General features: G+C 37.9%; 1 protein-coding gene and 1 long non-coding RNA gene across 13 annotated transcripts in view; one reads left to right on the forward strand and one right to left on the reverse strand.

Moving 5' to 3' along the window:
* Positions 1-18,611, reverse strand: part of TBC1D4 (TBC1 domain family member 4) — a 181,385-nt gene that overhangs the window by 39,248 nt on the left and 123,526 nt on the right. For all 11 annotated transcript variants that reach the window (XR_004808352.2, XR_004808351.2, XM_035704640.2 and 8 more), the window contains exons 5-10: positions 14,477-14,609; positions 10,406-10,497; positions 10,013-10,123; positions 7,479-7,598; positions 1,810-1,884; positions 13-239 (exon numbers count right to left, since the gene is read on the reverse strand). Coding sequence is in view for 9 of the 11 variants with exons in the window: in XM_035704640.2 (XP_035560533.1) it covers positions 13-239; positions 1,810-1,884; positions 7,479-7,598; positions 10,013-10,123; positions 10,406-10,497; positions 14,477-14,609 (758 nt within the window). In the remaining 2 variants the exon portion in view is untranslated. The remainder of the gene's footprint in view (positions 1-12; positions 240-1,809; positions 1,885-7,478; positions 7,599-10,012; positions 10,124-10,405; positions 10,498-14,476; positions 14,610-18,611) is intronic.
* LOC112655845 (uncharacterized) overlaps positions 15,310-18,611 on the forward strand; it is a 48,542-nt gene continuing 45,240 nt past the window's right edge. For both annotated transcript variants that reach the window (XR_003133911.3, XR_003133910.3), the window contains exon 1: positions 15,310-15,643. This is a non-coding gene — a long non-coding RNA (uncharacterized LOC112655845). The remainder of the gene's footprint in view (positions 15,644-18,611) is intronic.

Raw genomic sequence — 18,611 nt, forward strand, 5'->3', positions numbered from 1 at the left:
GTTTGGACTCACCTGCACTGTTCGCTGGAGCTCTGCCTCAGAAGAGGAGAGCGAACACCATGAGCTCTCCCATCCTGTAAATTCAGCTTTCTCTTTGTGCTTGAAGGTGGGTGGCTGAACGTGTGTGCCCGTCTTCGAAACTGTGGGGAGTCAGAATCCTCTTCAGGGAATGTCTGCCAAGCTGAGGACAGTGGGGAGGCTGGAGGTGTCCCTGGTGGAGAGTCTCCCGGTGAATAGTCCTGAAAAGGAAGTACAAGTTAAGGTCTTTCTTTCCTACATGGATCCTGGCAGACCTGCTTCAACACACAGCTCAAAAGTGACAGGGTGCCTCTTCTTCCTCCTGAGTCATGACAAAACTTTTTTATTTTTTTCACTCAATCCATGCTGAAGGCTAATCAGTATCACCACAACCCACTTCTTCTGATAAGCAGCTGTAACACAGCATCCGTAAAGATAGGCAGAAAGTGAAAAGAATGATAAGAAAAGGTATTCTTTCCCCTAACATTTTGTGGTAAAATGCTATAGCTACTGTACTTTTCTCATTGTTGCCAGAAAGATGAAAAGGCATCATGAGCACCAGGAGGGTGGGGTCTGTGTTTACATATCTACTGATTTCCGTGACATATCGGCTGCATGCTTCCTGTACTGTCAAAACAGATCACAATGCTCAAGTGTCCAAGTTTCATGGCAAAGCCTTCAGGAAAATAAAATAAAGCCTGTTAAGTATCTTCTTTCACTGTGGATGTTTCTATCCAATGACACGTTCCCTGAGGTAAAAAATTTTTATAAGACATGAAAAACAGGAAATGAATGAAAAGTGAGCTATGCTGGAATGCCTCTCATATTGCATGGGGAGACATCATAAATCTTTCAATTTAGACAGGTATGCTGTTTATACTTTCCAAAACAGGCACCACTGTAGAAATGTTTAGCTTGATAAACATGGAACATGGGGTTAGGGTTAAGAGACTCATAGCGAGACTATGTCCTCAATTCTATCGACACAAAGTTCAGTTAAAAACATTTTAGTATTTTCCATTAAAAAAAAATTGGTTGTTGGGATCCCTGGGTGGCGCAGCGGTTTGGCGCCTGCCTTTGGCCCAGGGCGTGATCCCGGAGACCCGGGATCGAATCCCACGTCGGGCTCCCGGTGCATGGAGCCTGCTTCTGTCTCTGCCTGTGTCTCTGCCTCTCTCTCTCTCTCTCTGTGACTATCATAAATAAATAAAAAAAATTTTAAAAAAAATTGGTTGCATAAACCTCAGGTTACAAATTGCATGATACAGGAAGCAGGAAATCAAACCTACTAACAACTATCTGTGAGATAAAGAGAAGCCTAATGTTACAGTTAAAGTGGAAAAAAAAAAAAAGAGAGAGAAATGGGGGGGAGTAACAAGGGGACAGAACAAAACATAAAAAGACCACTGTACAAGTGCTGCAATTACACGACTTATTTTTCTGTGGCTTTGGGTCAACAATTGCCCAAATACCATCCTCCCAAGCATCCCTATCTCCAAACAGTAAAAAACCTGATAGAGGACAAGTCACCGGGAACTCTCCCAACACAAAAAGGGGATAGCTGAACAGAGAGCAACATGATACTATCCACAGCCTTCTTATTTCAAATGATAGTATTTTTTTCTTTATTTAAACATTAATCCAATATTTTAAATTTAATTTTAATAATAATTAATATCTGTTAAAAGTCACAAAGGACTCAGAACAAAACAACGAAGTGATATTAACATATCAATGTTGGTTTTTGCCAAATTGCAATTAGTAGTAAAAATGGGAGCTCAGATGGGATACCTTCTCTGAAGCAAGACTGTTGGACCGTTCAAAGCTGTCCATACTCCCAAGCCGACCTCTCATTCTGTTAGCTCCCTGAAAGAAGAGAATAAAATTCAGTTGTTCATATGATTTAAATTTTTGCTTTAAAACTGTAAAGGGCAGTTGCTTCTTTATGTTAACGTTAAATTGGTCCTTTGGTGGTTTGCTCAAATTTGCTGGCAGTATCCCAGCCATGCCTGCATGGTAATAGAACTATGCATAAGCTACCTACTCTGCTTCTAAATCAACTGTTAGATAAATAGATACTCAGACCAAGCTTCTTGAAGTGACTCTGGTTTCAAGGTTAAACATTCTTCATCCATAAGATTGGGAGAACCCCATAAGACCAGGGAGCACCCCATTCACTTTATGTCTCATACAGACAAACACAACCATGGAATACAAAACACACAAACTGCAACAGTTATAAAGAAAATTATTTAATACATCCAACCATCACATAACCTAGATTGCAAATATCATAGTTCACATTATAGGATTATAACAAACAGATTTCTAAAAATTGTGTTGTAAAATGTATAGACTTAGCTTCATTCTTCCATAATACAAACTACATCAAGAAAGCATTTCTCAAAAAAAAAAAAAAAAAAAGAAAGAAAGAAAGAAAGCATTTCTCTCTAGAAGACTATACATCAGTCTGCTTTAATACTGGCTCTTATTTTTCTTTTCATGACTGTTTGTTATGAATTTCATGGATGATCTAAGAAAGAACTGAAACTTCCATCATCTAACCTATTCCATATTCTACTGTTATTACAACTCCCATCTTGTACAATCTATTTTTCATGTATTCAACAAGTGCCTTAGCAATCACTAATTTATTACAAAAGTCACCAACAGAACTTGGTGTGGTCCAACATCACATAATCCATCAACTACATTTTTTTTTTCTTTTTCTTTGAGCTACTCATTACAGAAAGCGGTCTTTCTGTCCTGTTCTAGACAGGTTGCAATTTAGACTTGCCCAGTATCTCCCTTTATTATCAACCTAGACATTTCCTTTAGTATTATCCTATGTTGAAATTTATGTCTTTGACCCCATGTCTTCCTCTTTTTTAGTTTACTTCCTCATTTTGGTGGAGTACACACACCAGGTGCCTTCTGAGAAAGGGAGATTGAGGTATTTTCTCTTTCTGTAATTCCTACCACTTGGCTTTTGGATCTTCAGACTGATCCCTTAAGTTTTTACCTTGTCCTCCGATTTTCCATTTCTTTGTCATTTTGCTTTACTTTCTGGAAGAGATTTTCAACTCTAGTTTCCCAGACTTCTGTTTAATTTTTCTTTTTATGTCTACTGCCAGAAAGTTGTAACGGTTCTTTCTTGTTCACCCAACTGACTGTTGATTTAATTGTTCACTCCAATGACTCTTATTCTCTCTCAACTGTTTTATTTTTTTTAAGATTTTACTTATTTAACAGAGAGAGAGAGAGCACAAGCAGGGGCAGTGGAAAGGGAGAAGGAGATGCAGACTCCCCGCTGAGCAGGAAACCCAATGCAGGGCTCAATCCCAGGACCCTGGGATCATGACCTGAGCTGAAGGCAGCCACCCAGATGCCCCTCAATTGACTGTTTTATATTTACGATATCCCACATCTAGTTTTATAGAAGCAATCTTTATTTTTATCTATGTATATTAATATATCTATGTATATTAGTTATAATTTTCTCTTTCTGGTGGTACCCTAAATAACTATGTCAACAGTAAAATTAATAGCTGCTTCAAATATTGAGTTCCTACTGTATGCTATATACCATGTTAAGCATTTTATAATGCATTAACTCATTTAATCCACACAAAAATTCTATGAGGTAGTAAATTTACTTAGCTCAGCTTTATAAGTAAAGAGGCTAAAGTTCTGATAGATTATATTGCCAAAGTTTGCACAGTTAGAGGACAGGGCAGCAATGTGAACCCAGGACTTTGAATTTAACAGTGAAGCTCCTGAGCTAGTACCCACTGTTATCTCCTAGAAATAGGGCTTTGTGAAAAGTGGAATTGCTAATAAAACTAAGTAGCTGATGCTGGTAATTTTGCAAATGTCCTAGAACCTAATAAAGATTCTTTCAGTTCTTCAGTTCGATGTGTAGCAGGAAATACTTCCAGTAAGAAACTATATTTGTGGCTGATAAGTGATTCAGTTCATGTGTATGGCCATGAGGAAAATTGTAATGACCAGGTTGCTTTTTCCCATTTTCTTAGCTGCTACTTCCACGCCAACCTGCCTGCTTATCTTACAACAGGTTATTTGGTCACAATCAAGAAACTAGTCAGTCAGCTATCAAATCATTTCCGTTATTAGAAATGCACCTAAATCACACATTTTACTCACAGAAGTGTTTTATCCATATGTTTTTATGTGTCTGTGTGAGTGTGCACAAAAAGAAACAAACTTACTTTAAAATTATACTCTATTATGGTCATTAATTCACATATTTCAACAAGGAAGGACAATGGATAGTAAGTACTCTGAGGGAAGCATGAGATGAGGGCTGTTCGCCAATGATGCATACTTTATATTAGCAAGTATTCCTCTTTTGGAAATATTAATTAATATTTTCCTTTTGGAAAACTCTGACTTTAGAAAGAGCAAGACAAACAGCTAGAACATAAGACTCTTTTCACCTTTGAGCAGACAGCTTTTTCAGTTTAACTATATGATGATTTGGTAATACATGTGTCAAGCCTTTTCCCTTGGACCTACTTTTTAATTGTTAATGAGCTGAGCTTCTAAGCATTTTAAAAACAGATCCTATTTCATAAACAACTATAGTCAGTTAAATAAGCCGTCTTGACATTTAAAACTGGCAGCAATTATGAGTCAAACTCTATGACTAGAGTGTCAATTTTCCACTATATAACTCAGAAAGAAAGAGATAAACTAACCAGTTTTAGAAGTACACAAAACTCCTTTTCTATGTAACCTTTAACACAACACGAGTAGCTGCCAACCTTCCCCTTAAGTCCATTCTGTTGCATATGATGCAAGCAAGATCTTGTTAGGTCACATAATTTATGGCACTTGGCAGCACCGCAGGGCATGCAAGCTCCAGTATCTGCCTTGACCAAAATAGATGAGCTGTGCCCTTGCTGAAAGAGTCATCGCAGCCACTCAAGGCTACGCGAGCGGCACTTCAAAGCCAGCCATGCAAGCACTGTACGGAATGCCAAGGTACTAAATGGGGAGAAGGAGAGTAACAGCCTAAGCCCCCTATGGTCATTTTGTAGAGGACAGAGGTTTCAGAGCTTAACACTGTTTGTGCCATGTGGGATATTTTCCTAACAGACTGACAGTTCATCCTCATTGTAATGTGAGGTAAACTCGCTATCGGTGTACACATTTCACAAATGGGAAAACTAGCTTCAAAAAGGTAAATAATTTGTTCAAGATCATAAATAGGAGATCTATTATGGACAGGTCTTCAATTCTGGTCCCCCAACCACTTACTTAAATGGCCTTTCTACTAAATTCTCACTAAATACTATGGAAGAGAAGGGAAGGATGGAGGGGAAGGGGGAAGGAAAGAGTGAGAAAGGAAGGAGAGAGAAAGAAGGAACACAAGTAATTTATAAATGCTAAAGAAAAAAAAGGACAGGAAAATTTTATGAAATGTGGCATTAACATACTTCTGATAAATCTCCTAGATTTCTCTTTTCCTATATTCTGTCTTCTGCTGATAATAGTATTCAGAGCTGATGATGCTTCCTACAAGGCTTTGTTAGAGTCAGAAGAATTTCAAACCATTAAGAGAAATACCTATTTTGAGTTCTGGAAAAAAAAAAAATAAGAACACCTCTAGTCAAAGGTTCTGCTCTAAAGTTCTACTGTACTTAACTTTCTTGACCCTGATATTTCTGAAGACAGCAGGCTAGTTATTTTGTAGACTGTACCTCAAAGTGGGTTTGTGGATGCTACCTCATGATTCAATTCAGGGACTTCCCCTTTGGCAAGAATACCACAGAAGTTCTGTATTCTCTGTTATCAAGTGGCACAAGATTTCAATTTGTCCCATTGATGAAGATGTCTCATTTGATCACCTGATTGAGGTGGTATCTGTCAGCCTTCTCCATTGTAAAGGTACTACTTTCCTTTTTGTAATTAATAAGTATTAATTAAATCCAGTAAATATCCTGATCATGAACAAACTTTCAAGATATTCATTCATTTTTCATATCAGAGTAGTTTCATCAACTCCTATTTAAATAATAGGTGATAATCCTTTACCATCATTTATCTTGTTTACATTGCCTCGGATGTCAACAATGGAAGCCCTTCAAGGTCTATATGACATACCGCCATCTTTCTCTGCTTCTCTGAGCACTCCCTTACTATCTAGAGCATCAACACGCTCCAAGCTTATACTGTACTTTCCCCTACAGTCTTGGAATCAGTCATTTCTCCCCGGATCCTGGTTCCTTCTTGTGGAATGATATACAGAAACCAAAATCTGGATGCTTGGTGTCATTCAACCAAGCTTAATTTATTCTCTGGTATTTGCAGAAAAGCTGTTCCCAGCTCTTATCAGTGGACAGAGCCAGGGACCATATGCACATTTACACACACACACACACACACACACACTTTAATATATATACTTAAAAATAAATTTAAATATATTAAAAATAAATTCAAAAGTACGTAGATAGATAATCAGGATTCCATACTGTTACCTCTGAGTTGAATCCAACAACAAAGGATTTTATTATAATTTCTTCCCTCTTCATATTTGTAATTCCCTTTTCCCAAATCCTTAATACAATTACATATTTGACCAGTCCCCTGTGTGTAAAAGTCTCCACAACTGTCACCTCACAGACACTCTTCATCCTACTCAGGTTCCAACATCTCACATTGGGGCTGCCATCCACACAAACAACACCATCCTCACCCTGCTCAAGGACTCTAACTCCTTGTAATAGGCACCTTGAATGCCTTCTCCCCTCCACTCACTGTGGTTTTGACAACCTATGCTGGCCCACCCTTCTGCAGGACTGGCCTCCTTGCTGGCTCACGCTCTGACTTCCTGAACTAGGTTGCCCTCCTAAACAGATCCCCTCCTCATCACAGTCTAGATTTCCCCACACACAGTACCTCATTCAGTTCTGTCTCCCTGCTCTGAGACACTGTGGGTCCCCCACCCTCCAGCTCTAAGACATCTACCTTGCCTGGTCTCATCTAACAGCTTTATGAGTGAATTATTCAGGAAGAGAGAAATGGAAAGAGAAATCATCTTGATTCTAAAATAAAATACCCAATAAAATAAATGGAATACATCAATTCCTACTAATTTATACTATTTCCAGAGTTCCTGACAGCTCCTAATAATAGCAAAATGAAAGCTACTTTATGTGGCAAACGATAATAAGATATTATAATATTGGGTATCAATATTCTATTTCCCCTTTCTTATACACATATCTCTACTACTAAATCTCTTGCTTAAACTTAGATACGAGGCACCAGAATAAATCATGAGGTTACTTTAAATAAGCTACCTAATTAAAGTTATCTTAGTAGTTTGTTGTTGGGTTTTAAAAGAAATTTTCTGTGAGCCAGTTAAGAGTGAAGTAGAGTAGTTAGCAAACACAGATGTTAATATCTAATTAAGAGTCTCAGTTTAATCTTACCCTTGAGAAGATATTTTCCAGGGAGCTAGTTAAAGATCTCTTAGCTTTATTTTTCAGAATGTCAAGTTTGAACCTTCCACTGCTTGTTGCATTTTCCGGGATTGTACTATTTGAAATAGTCTATAGAAAGAAAAACAGATAAATTTTAGTTTGGAAACACTCAAGGTTAAATGAGGCTTTAAAAATGGGCTTGACTAAGCCATTAAAAAGCACAAGAATTCTTTTGTAGCTCTATTAAGGAGTAATAATTTAGGTTCCACACTGTGAGCATAGAGATTATAAGGACAGGAGTTTATTTTTTAATATTATAAGTAATAAAAAACACAGAAGTTCCTTTCTTTCTGCCTTTCCTTTCTGCTAATATATTCCTGCTGCATTGAACAAAAATTAAACTCAAGATGTCAATTTTTACTGCTATTTTGATTAACAACTATAACCATCCATCTCCAAGCTGCATATTTTTATCCAAATTACCAAGGAAAACACAGAAAATAAGTACTCACTGATAGTACTAAACTGTATGAGAATCTACAGTATGTCTAATATATTAGGTTCTTTCTCTTTCCTCCTATTGTATTAAAAAGCAACTATGTGTATCAATACATGGTTGGTAGTGCTAGAAAATTTCCAAGAGAGAAAATTTATTATCTGTTTGAGAAGGGAATATATTCACATTAAAAGGTAACACAAAACAACATGCATCAAAAAATCTGTAAGCCTAAAACTTGGCTGTGGGTCTCAGGAGTAAAAAGGTTGGTTGTGGGTCTCAGAGGTGAGGAATAAAAAATAGACAAGATTCCATAGGCATAAAAAATGGGGGTGGAGGGGATCCCTGGGTGGCTCAGCGGTTTGGCGCCTGCCTTTGGCCTAGGGCGTGATCCTGGAGTCCCGGGATCGAGTCCCGCGTCGGGCTCCCGGCATGGAGCCTGCTTCTCCCTCCTCCTGTGTCTCTGCCTCTCTCTCTCTATGTCTATCATGAATAAATAAATAAATAAATCTTTTTTTTTTTAATCGGGGCGGAGACAGTCTCAGCACTGGGGATGACGTTAGCAAAATAATAAAGACCAATGTTCATGGGAAAGGGAGTAGGTGCAGGTGTGGGACTAAAAGAAAAGTAGTGGATGGTTAACTTGGAAAGTGAGGCTGGAGATGAAACTCTTAAAAGGATGAATCACTGATCAGAATTTATAAGCAGAGGGGTGTCACTGTGAAAGTAATGTTTGGGGGAAGATTTATCTGAAAGGAGTATTCAAAAATCACCTGAAGGATAGGGAAATCAGAAGCTGAGGGACCAGACCAGATAATCAGTACAGTCCACACAGAAGGTAATCAGAGGTCCACATAAGAATTGGTTCCATGGGGCCATCTAAGACGTTACTGATAAAAAGAAATATGACCTCATCAAGAAAGGAAAAAAAGCAATGAACATGGATGTGGGCTGGACTGGGCTCAGCTGTGGATAAAGGATGGGGAGGACATTCTTCTCAGGCTTTCAGGCAAAGAACATGACTAAAACAGGGAAATTGTATTGGTACTTAGCACAATGCTTACAGTGCTTGACACAGTAGCTGCTCAGTAAATATCAGATGAATAAATGAAAGGAAGAAAGGAAACGGGGAGGGAGGGAGGGAAAATCCTACTACTAGCAGGAAAGAAAACTATCTCCCCTAAAACTTCATTCCCACTCCCTCCTCCCAAAAATTTCTTTCTCTTAAATTCTTGAATTCTTCCCTCTATTCTTACTCTGTACTCTAGCTCTAAAGCAAAGATATACCTACTTTTGGGCTCACTGCGCATTCTTTTAAGAAGCCACATTTTTGCCTATTCTATGTGTCCATTTATCTGTTTGCATTTCCCTTTCCAATATTTGAGCTCTTCCCTGGAGGATTCATTCATTTCTTTTTTGTTCACCATTGTCACACAGCTTGGCTCACAGGAGGTTCTCTAGAAGAGCATGTTCAATGAATACAATTCAGGAATCACTAATAAAGTGATATGTAACTTGTTCCTGATTTTGTGTTATCGAGAAGTAACTATGTCATCATCTCCTTACAGGGCTGTTGCTGGTGTCTTGCTTTATCTATATGCAGCTGGAAACATGTTCTCAATCATAGACTCAAAAATATCAGACCTTCCTTTGCAGCTAAAATGGCTGTTTCCAAAATACTACTGCTTCTTTGAGTGTCTGCTGTTTACCGTTCAAGGTTGTGTAAACTTGTAATGAAATAAAATGTACATATGAATTTGAAATAAAATGGACCAATATCACCAAAAAAAAAGTTCATTCCAAATCATGAGCATGTTATTACTGTTTTTATACCAAAAACCCATTTTTTTCACATTTGAAAACTCAATGCTAAAACCCAATGCTAAAACCTCCTATAAAACTAAGATGCTGAAAAATAAATAATAGAACTTTAACCCTAAAGGTGAGAACACAAAGAAAAGAAACTTCTTTCACATCTTCTGTGATATTCTCACTAAATATATAAACAAAACAAAATTAGGTCAAGGAAAAAAAAACATCTTCTCACCGATGGGCCTTCTCCAATGTGAATGTGTGTCCTCTGCTTGGCTTCACACAGCTGCCTCAAATGTAAAATCACAAGCTCATTCTCCTCCTGGTCACTGACTGGCTTCATTTTCTGTCCAACAGTCAAACCAAGAACACAGTATACAACACAGCTTCTCTCATTTTATTGTATTCCCACTTGGTTTTATGCGTCTGGCAGACAGACATAAAAAAAGCTAAGTGTTTCACTGCTCTTAGAAGCAAGAGTAACAGTGGTATTCTAGTTACTATCATATATAGTACAAAAGGATATATATCTTTAACTTCAGAGAGAGGAGTGGGAAAAAAACTTATAAAAATAGGATCCAATTCTCATTTCTTATATCTTATTTGTGAGAACTATAAATCATGTTACCTGAACTCGCTCAAAGATGTCTGCTTGCTCATTATCTGTCAGTGATGAGAGATGCCTCTGTATTACCAGCTTGGCTCTCGGAGGGTAGAGACCTGTAGAAAATTATGGGAATAAGTATTAAAGAGAGTGTAGCTGCAGAGATCAAAATGCATATATCATGTTACAGCTTGTCCCTCTGTCAGCAGACTCTGAAGTTAAATCTTCTCCAGGAGATGTGTCCCTGCCTATAACAAACCTTGGAACGCTACCACAAAATGATTAAAGCCAGAGGGAACCCTTACCAAAACCAACGCCTCCCCCCCCCCGCATCGGTTATCTTGAAGTCAGAATTATTAACCAGAAGTTTCTAAAAGACACCAATCAGCAGCATAACCAGGTACCATTCAGTATTCAAACAAGCATAGACACCGTAGAAACTCATAGGTGAATACTAGCAATCAGCCAAAATCTCTAAGCTTAAAACATGACCTAATACTAATTTACTATTAATATTATCAAAAGACAGAACTACAGTATAAACAGGAATCTCTCTTCCTCATGTAGGTCCTGTTCCATGGTAACAAAATTTGAAAAAATAGCAATAGTACTTAGTGACATAATTAGTGTCATTATTCTACCACAAAATTGTTTATCTCTTTATATCCTGTCATCTTTATATCTATCAAGGTCTTACACATAATTTATATCAAGTCCTTGGGCAAAAAATTTTCCATGAAAATACTTCTGGCTTTATAAAAATTTTTAAAAGCAAAAAGTTATTTTCTTCTAAGATAACACTGTGTGTATGTATTTGCTTTATATTTTATTACCCAAGCAATATAAATCCTATATATTTTTTAATATGAGAATATTATAGATAGAGCTAAATTGGCCTTTGATAGATACTAGAATCAGTGAGCAAAGGCAAAAGAGACAGATTTGTATAGATTCAAAGTATCTTCCCTAAAATATGTGTTGGCTCCAGGGGGAAGAGTAGTAATTTTATAATGGGAAATTGCTGAGACCACCTTGACCAGGTGATAAGGCCAGCATGATCAGTAATACACTCCTCAACACCATGAGCCCCATGACAGGATTCACTGAGAAGAAGCCGCACCATTTCTATAGTGCTCTTGCTGGGGAGGGGTGCCCTTAGGCCAAATGTGAGATAACATCACACAGGCTGAACCGAGGGACATCCAGCAAAGTAACAGAGATGCTCATGGGGGGATGTCAAGGTCATGGAAGACAACGAAAGACTTAGGGGGAGCTACAGACTGCAGGAGACCAGGGTAAAGTAACAATTACACACAAGCTGGAATCCTGCCTAGGATCCTGAAACAATAAAGAACATGAATGAAACAACTGGTGAAGATCAAATGAAATGTTTAGTTTGGATAATAATGGTGTGCCAATACTAATTTCCTATTCTGAACACTGCACTGGGCTATATAGCCCAGTGAGATGTTAACAACTGGGGAGGATGGGGGATGAACATTTGGAAACTCTCTGCAACTTTCCTGTAAATCTAAAAGTAGAACGTATTCAAAGTTCTTTAAAAATGAAATACAGGGGGTACCTGGGTGGCTCAAGTGCCTGCCTTCAGCTCAGGTCATGATCCCAGGGTCCTGGGATCAAGTCCTGCATCAGTCTCCATGCTTGGCGGGGAACCTGCTTCTCCATCTCCCTCTGCCTGCCATCCCCCCTGCTTCTGCTCTCTCTCTCTATTAAATAAATAAAAATCTTTAAAAAAATTAAACATAAGATAGTATTCATTTTTTCCAGATATAGTAAAGTGTATGTATTATTCAGCAAATTATCATTTCACTCAATCATATAATTTTAAGATGTATCCAAGTTGATACACAGTTGAAATCCGTTCCTATTAATTATTCCATTGTAGGAACATACTTCAGTTATGCTATTGAGACACTTGTTTACAATTTTCCCTTATTTTAAAACAATACAACCTTGAAAATGGCACCTTGTAAACCTATATTAAGAGTTTCTGGGGCATCTGGGTGACTCAGTGGTTGAGCGTCTGCCTTTGGCTCAGATCATGATCCCAGAGTCTCAGGATCGAATCCTGCATCAGGCTCCCCATGAGGAGCCTGCTTCTCCCTCTGCCTATGTGTCTGCCTCTCTCTTTGTGTCTCTCCTGTATAAATAAATAAAATCTTAAAAATTAAAAGAGTTTCTCAAAAAAAAAAAAGAGTTTCTCTTATCATGACAGGGAACTGGTGGGTAATTGTAGGTTAATGAATTTCTATCAACCATCCCTCAAAATGGTGATACCAATTTACACAACAGCCTCACATAAATATATCAATATCCCCACAATTTCATCAAGTTAATATGATGACTATCATATTATTGGTTTCATTTTCATGTCTCTGACATCTAGTGAGTTTGAGAATATTCTCATTTTTATTACTGGACCTTTTAATTTTCTTTTCATATGAGTGTTTTTTAATATGGATTGTGACATTTCCTACTGGTGGTTTTATCTTTCTCTTTCAGACAGTAAGAGTTCTAATAAATCCTGATTACCAATCTGCTATCTCCTCATTTAACTTCCAAGGAAATAGTTATGTAAAAAATATAAATTCTTATGAGGTCAAATCTGTCAATGTCTTCTTTTAACAGTTTTTGCATTTTTGTATCTTAATAAAGGCTTCCTTGTTTATGGACATAACAATATTATTATATTAGTAACTTTAATATTTTGCTTACAGTGAGGGGTTTGATACATCTGGAGTACATTTTGAGTAGGATAAGTGGGAAGAATATTTCTCTCTTTGGATAGCAAACTGACCCACACTGATTCCTGAGCAATTCAGCATTTCCTCCACAGACTTCTAATGTTCTCTTTACTGTACACCAAAGAATGTTCCATTTTTGTAAAGGTACAAATGTGCAAATCATGTGCATTCTGTAAATCAGAAATTTTAAAATCTGGATATTACATTTAAATAGTCCTAGTTCACACAGTTGAAAGGATATTCAATAAACCCTGCTGTTCATCAATTTTGCCCTGTGTCTATGATCCTGCTGTCTACTGAACAGAAATCACAATTTGCATTTACAATGAGGAGATCATTCTCTGCTGTGTCCTGCCACTTGCACTCTCCCCATCTATCATAACACCTATCATGCTAAATTGCATTAACCAGCTCATATGCCTGTCTTCCCCTCTAGACGGTAAGCTTCTGAAGGCATAATCCACATCTCAATCATTTGTCTTCCCAGTGACTAGCACACTGCTTGGCACAAAGCAGATGCTTAACAAGTGTTTACTGAATTGTGTTTCTTCTCTTGTGAAGTAGTTTTCAACCTTTTTTGTTAATAATAGACGGGATCCCTGGGTGACGCAGCGGTTTGGCGCCTGCCTTTGGCCCAGGGCGCGATCCTGGAGACCCGGGATCGAATCCCACATCGGGCTCCCGGTGCACGGAGCCTGCTTCTCCCTGTGCCTATGTCTCTGCCTCTCTCTCTCTCTCTATCATAAAAAAAAAAAAAAAAAAATAGGTAATGAGAAAGGGAATGTGAGTCACAGAGTCACCTCTTCCTCATTCCCCCTCCTCCCTCCTCAGAACACTTTTTTAAAAACTTGCTTTATGATATCATATCCATTATCTCCGTCATTTTCAAATACTCCTCAAAAGCCTCACGAGGCTCATCCCAGTTCTATACTTTTAGGGAAAAGGAACACATCATCAAGTGAGAGGAGAATAAAAAGAGACTTAAACAGCTGACATTCTGGGATGCTTTTGCCTCTCTTCACCCATTCGACAAATATTTGGTCAGTTCCCACCAAGTACAGAGCAGTCTGAAGAACTGTGGGAAATACAACTCCCTTCCTTGAGTCTGCCTTCAAAAAAATAAATTAAAAATTAAAGAGAAATAAAGAGGAGGGAAAAAGCCAAGTGCCTCAGAGACACTGAGAACACAAATGTGATCAGACCTGAGAAATGATTCTTCAAGCTCTGGTTTCACCTGGAAACAAAGACCCATTCACTGACAGTAATGACTTTCTCACTTCCCAGATGCCAAAGCAAACTCCTCCTCCGCCCTCACCAAGTTCTACTGTACCTTCAATCCTTTCACAGAGTTTATGCAAAGAGTGCATAGGGCAGGCCTCGCACAGCTTAATCTGGGTCTTGGCACTCTGCAGGGCAGCTGCGGTGCTGAAGGCCTGTTTCAGAGTCAGCATTACCTCATCAACCTACAAGAAGAAATAAAACTTAGGTCTCTAATAAATGTTTGCCTTCACAGTAAGACATTAAAAGCCCAACAGAAATAAGGAGACTTTGCCGAAACTAACTAAATAATAAATAATGGAATTTGACGACTACAAAGCTAGTAGAGAGAAAATATGAAGTGTAAAGTTAAACCTTCACTTATACTATCATTGAAAGCTGGATAAAGTAAGACCATTTTCATGTGTCTAACACTGATTACTTGAATGCTATTTTTAGATCCCTCTGAGTGCTACACCGCCACTGACAGTTTAACTGACAATCAGATCTTTGTTTCATTAAGTAGTATATCATATTTCTTTGGAAGTTCTGTGTGCAATATATAGAAAGCAACAAAATAGGTTTCATGTTTACTTTTGGTAATAGGTATCCTATTGACTTTATCCTTCTGGATCAGGGGTCCCTGGGTGGCGCAGCGGTTTGGCGCCTGCCTTTGGCCCAGGGCGCGATCCTGGAGACCCGGGATCGAATCCCACGTCGGGCTCCCGGTGCATGGAGCCTGCTTCTCCCTCTGCCTATGTCTCTGCCTCTCTCTCTCTCTCTCTCTCTCTGTGACTATCATAAATAAATAAAAATTAAAAAAAAACTCATATATATCCTTCTGGATCATTTTTAGTGTAAAAATAAATAAAGCATGGGTTTCAGCAAAGTCCTGGGGGGGTGGCGGGGTGGCAGGGAAAGGAGTTCAATTGAAATAATGTGGAGGGAAGTCTGTGAAGGTTACTGGTCTTCCCTCTACGTCTGCTCATTTATTATCATTTCGCTTCTGATTTGTGATAATAAGTTGTGACATCATATTGTGGAGCACTTAGGTCTCACCATTAGGTCAGCAGTTTGAAAATTACCATGTGGTTTCTCCCTAGTCTTTCCAATGACTCAATCAAGAAGTGTGAATCTAGCAGTCTCATTTCCTGGTTGCTTCTTTGGGGTCAACTATCAGCTCATCCTCCTGCACTGCTAAACTGACTTCAGGCCATGTCTCTGTGATGAAATCATCAATGTAAGTTGTGGTTTTCCCAGACACTGGAGAACTGAGATCAAAGTCTCAAACTGCCATAGAGAGCTGTGGAGGACCCAGGGCCTCACTCAAGCTAGCTTTGATAGTGAATACCACTTTTTAAAGTCTTTGCTTTCCCCCTTTCAGCCTGCTTTAAGAATAAGCTATTATTTAAAGGATTTAATCTAGTGCTCGCTTCGGCAGCACATGTACTAAAAGGATTTAATCTACTTCTGCATTTGAGTGTATAAAGAACCTGAAATGAAACTTTATTCTTCTAATATTACTATAAGGAGAGATCAAACACTAAGCAGCAGCCAGTCATTAATTCAGTAATGTTTTACTGTGTTACCAAGTTTTTAAAAGGCTTATGAATAATTTCACATTGTACCATAAATAAAAATGAGTTATTCATAAAGTCTGTTCTTTTTACTATAATTAAAAAATAAAGATTTCTAGTTCTTGAAAATAAAAGTACAAGTCTAATTTTAATGCCTTTGCAGCTTTATTTCATTTGCCTTGTTATGTATGTATTCAAAAACAATTTCAATTACTTATGCACATGTTTATTTCTATTTTCTTGTTTCTCATTTGTTAAAGGCACTAAAAGGATGAGTTATCTGCTTAGCTTTCATATGGTTTCATTATTTGATTTTAGTAATATTATCTTATAAAGACCTCCAATGGAAATATTGAATTTTCATGTTTTCCTCTCTATTTCTAGATGAAACAAGAGGCCATTTCAATGGTATCTAATATGTGGCTACTAATTTCTTCCAGACACAAATATTATTAAAATATTTATTTGACTTCTAAAATTATAAATGTTTTGTGCAAACAAGAGTTTTCTTAGCATTGCCATCAGGCAAAATTAAATTTCCAGTATAAGTATGAGGTGGGATAAGGAAAGCCAACTTCTAATATTAAGGTGAAAATCCATAATGAAGATAATGCTCATAAACATTTATGCACCAAATTTAGGTATTTTATGGCACTTAGGAATAAGTCTATCAATCACACAATATGTAAGGACTTCACAGGATTACCTAGTTTAATTCCCAGGAAAATGTAAACTATTAAACCCTACACGAATTCTGGGTCTTGGGAGCCTGAGTCTTTTTTCCTTCCTTTTTTTTTTTTTCACACCTTTCCTGATACTATTGTCTGCATCTGTGGGGTTTTACTTTTTGTCTATCAGTAGCAATTTCCATTTTTTTCCCATATCTTTTGAAACAATTTTGGAGAGTGTAAAAATTTTGTTTTCCACAAATCTCAAGGGTTGGTTAAACAAGATGAAGCCAACCACCTACAGCTATTTTACAAAGGAAGGAAGGAAGGCATACTGAGCATCTAAACTTGGAGTGTAACTCCCCAGACCCTTGGACACACTACACTGTTTATCAATTCACAGCAACTATTACAAAGACAAAAAAGAAAATGCTGGTTATGTATTCTTTTTGCTCAGAGAAGATAAGTCAGCATGTGTAGTTTTGTAGTACTTTGTCTTACACAAAGTAAGATGTTGACATCTTACAAGATGATGACAACTGCCATGCCACATCAATCACTGCTTAGACTATAATATTTAATTAACTGTTCTTGTTTTGTTCTATATGTCATCTGCTTGAACCATATTCTTTTATACAGGAAATCATATCTAATTTTTCTTCTAGCTTGCAATTCTGATGCCCCACTATTCAGTTAAGATGCTTACTGAAAAAAAAAAAACTAGAATCAACAAGTTGTTTTCTTTTTTTTTTTTTTTTTAGTATTTTACTTATGTATTCATGAGAGATACAGAGAAAGAGAGAGAGAGAGAGAGAGAGAGGCAGAGACATTGGCAAAGCAAGAAGCAGGCTCCCCACAAGGAGCCCAATGTAGGACTAGATCCCAGACCCCGGGATCATACCCTGAGCTGAAGGCAGACACCCAACTGCTGAGCGTCCCTAGAATCAAGAAGTTTTAAAAGATTCTAGCAAAGTCCTGTTATTCCTAAAAGTGCCAAAATGGTGATTCTGATACAGCTTCGATGTAAAAGGAAGACATTCTCAGCCACACTGGGCTGTTGCCTTAGTCACAGAGCTTCTTAAGGTGGAAAATACAGCACATTTCCAGAACTTCTACTCTGACTCTGTTTCACAAAATTATTCTACATGTTTGGGGGGGGGAGGAACCCAACCTACAAACAAAACAAAACCTCTAAGAGTCTGAGAATAAGAAACTTTTATGTAGGGGTATCTGAGTGGCTCAGTGATTAAGCATCTGCCTTTGGCTCAGGTTATGGTCCTGGGGTCCGGGGATCAAGTCCTACATTAGGCTCCCTACAGGGAGCCTGCTTCTCCCTCTATGTCTCTGCCTCTGTGTCTTTCATGAATAAATAAATAAAATCTTAAAAATAAAAAAAGGTTTTATGTGATCTTCCTCTTAGTGCAGGTTATACAGTAATGAAATAAACCAGCACCTAGACAATGATTGCCTTAAGAGTATTGCACTCACTCACTCAAAATACACACTTAAGAAACACTGGGGGGCAGGGATATGACAAGAATAAGAATGGTCCTGACCTTGTGGGATTAGTAATCTAGTGAACTGGAATGCTATGTAAATAAGAGTGGGATTGATAGGAACTTTTGGAGACTTATGAACAATATGGGGCAGGAGCACTGACAACAAAGCAACTAAAAGAAGTCAATTCCCACCAAAAAGAAAAAGTCATCCAAAAAGGCTTCACCAGGATTTATACAAAAACAAAATAGAAAAGAAGAAGGGGATTCAAGTCACAGTAAAGCAAGGGCAGACCTGCCTCACATCCAAAGAGGCAGGAGAAAATAGAATGTGAAAAATGGGTAATGAAAACACGACATAATCTCCTTTGTTTTGCAGCAGGGCAGACCATGAAACCCAATGGCCACATTCTCTGCCTAACAATGTAAAAGTGTGAGCCCTGGCTTTGGCCTCCTCTGACACAGCA

This window comes from Canis lupus, chromosome 22 (genome assembly GCF_003254725.2).
Source record: "Canis lupus dingo isolate Sandy chromosome 22, ASM325472v2, whole genome shotgun sequence".
NCBI lineage: Eukaryota > Metazoa > Chordata > Mammalia > Carnivora > Canidae > Canis > Canis lupus.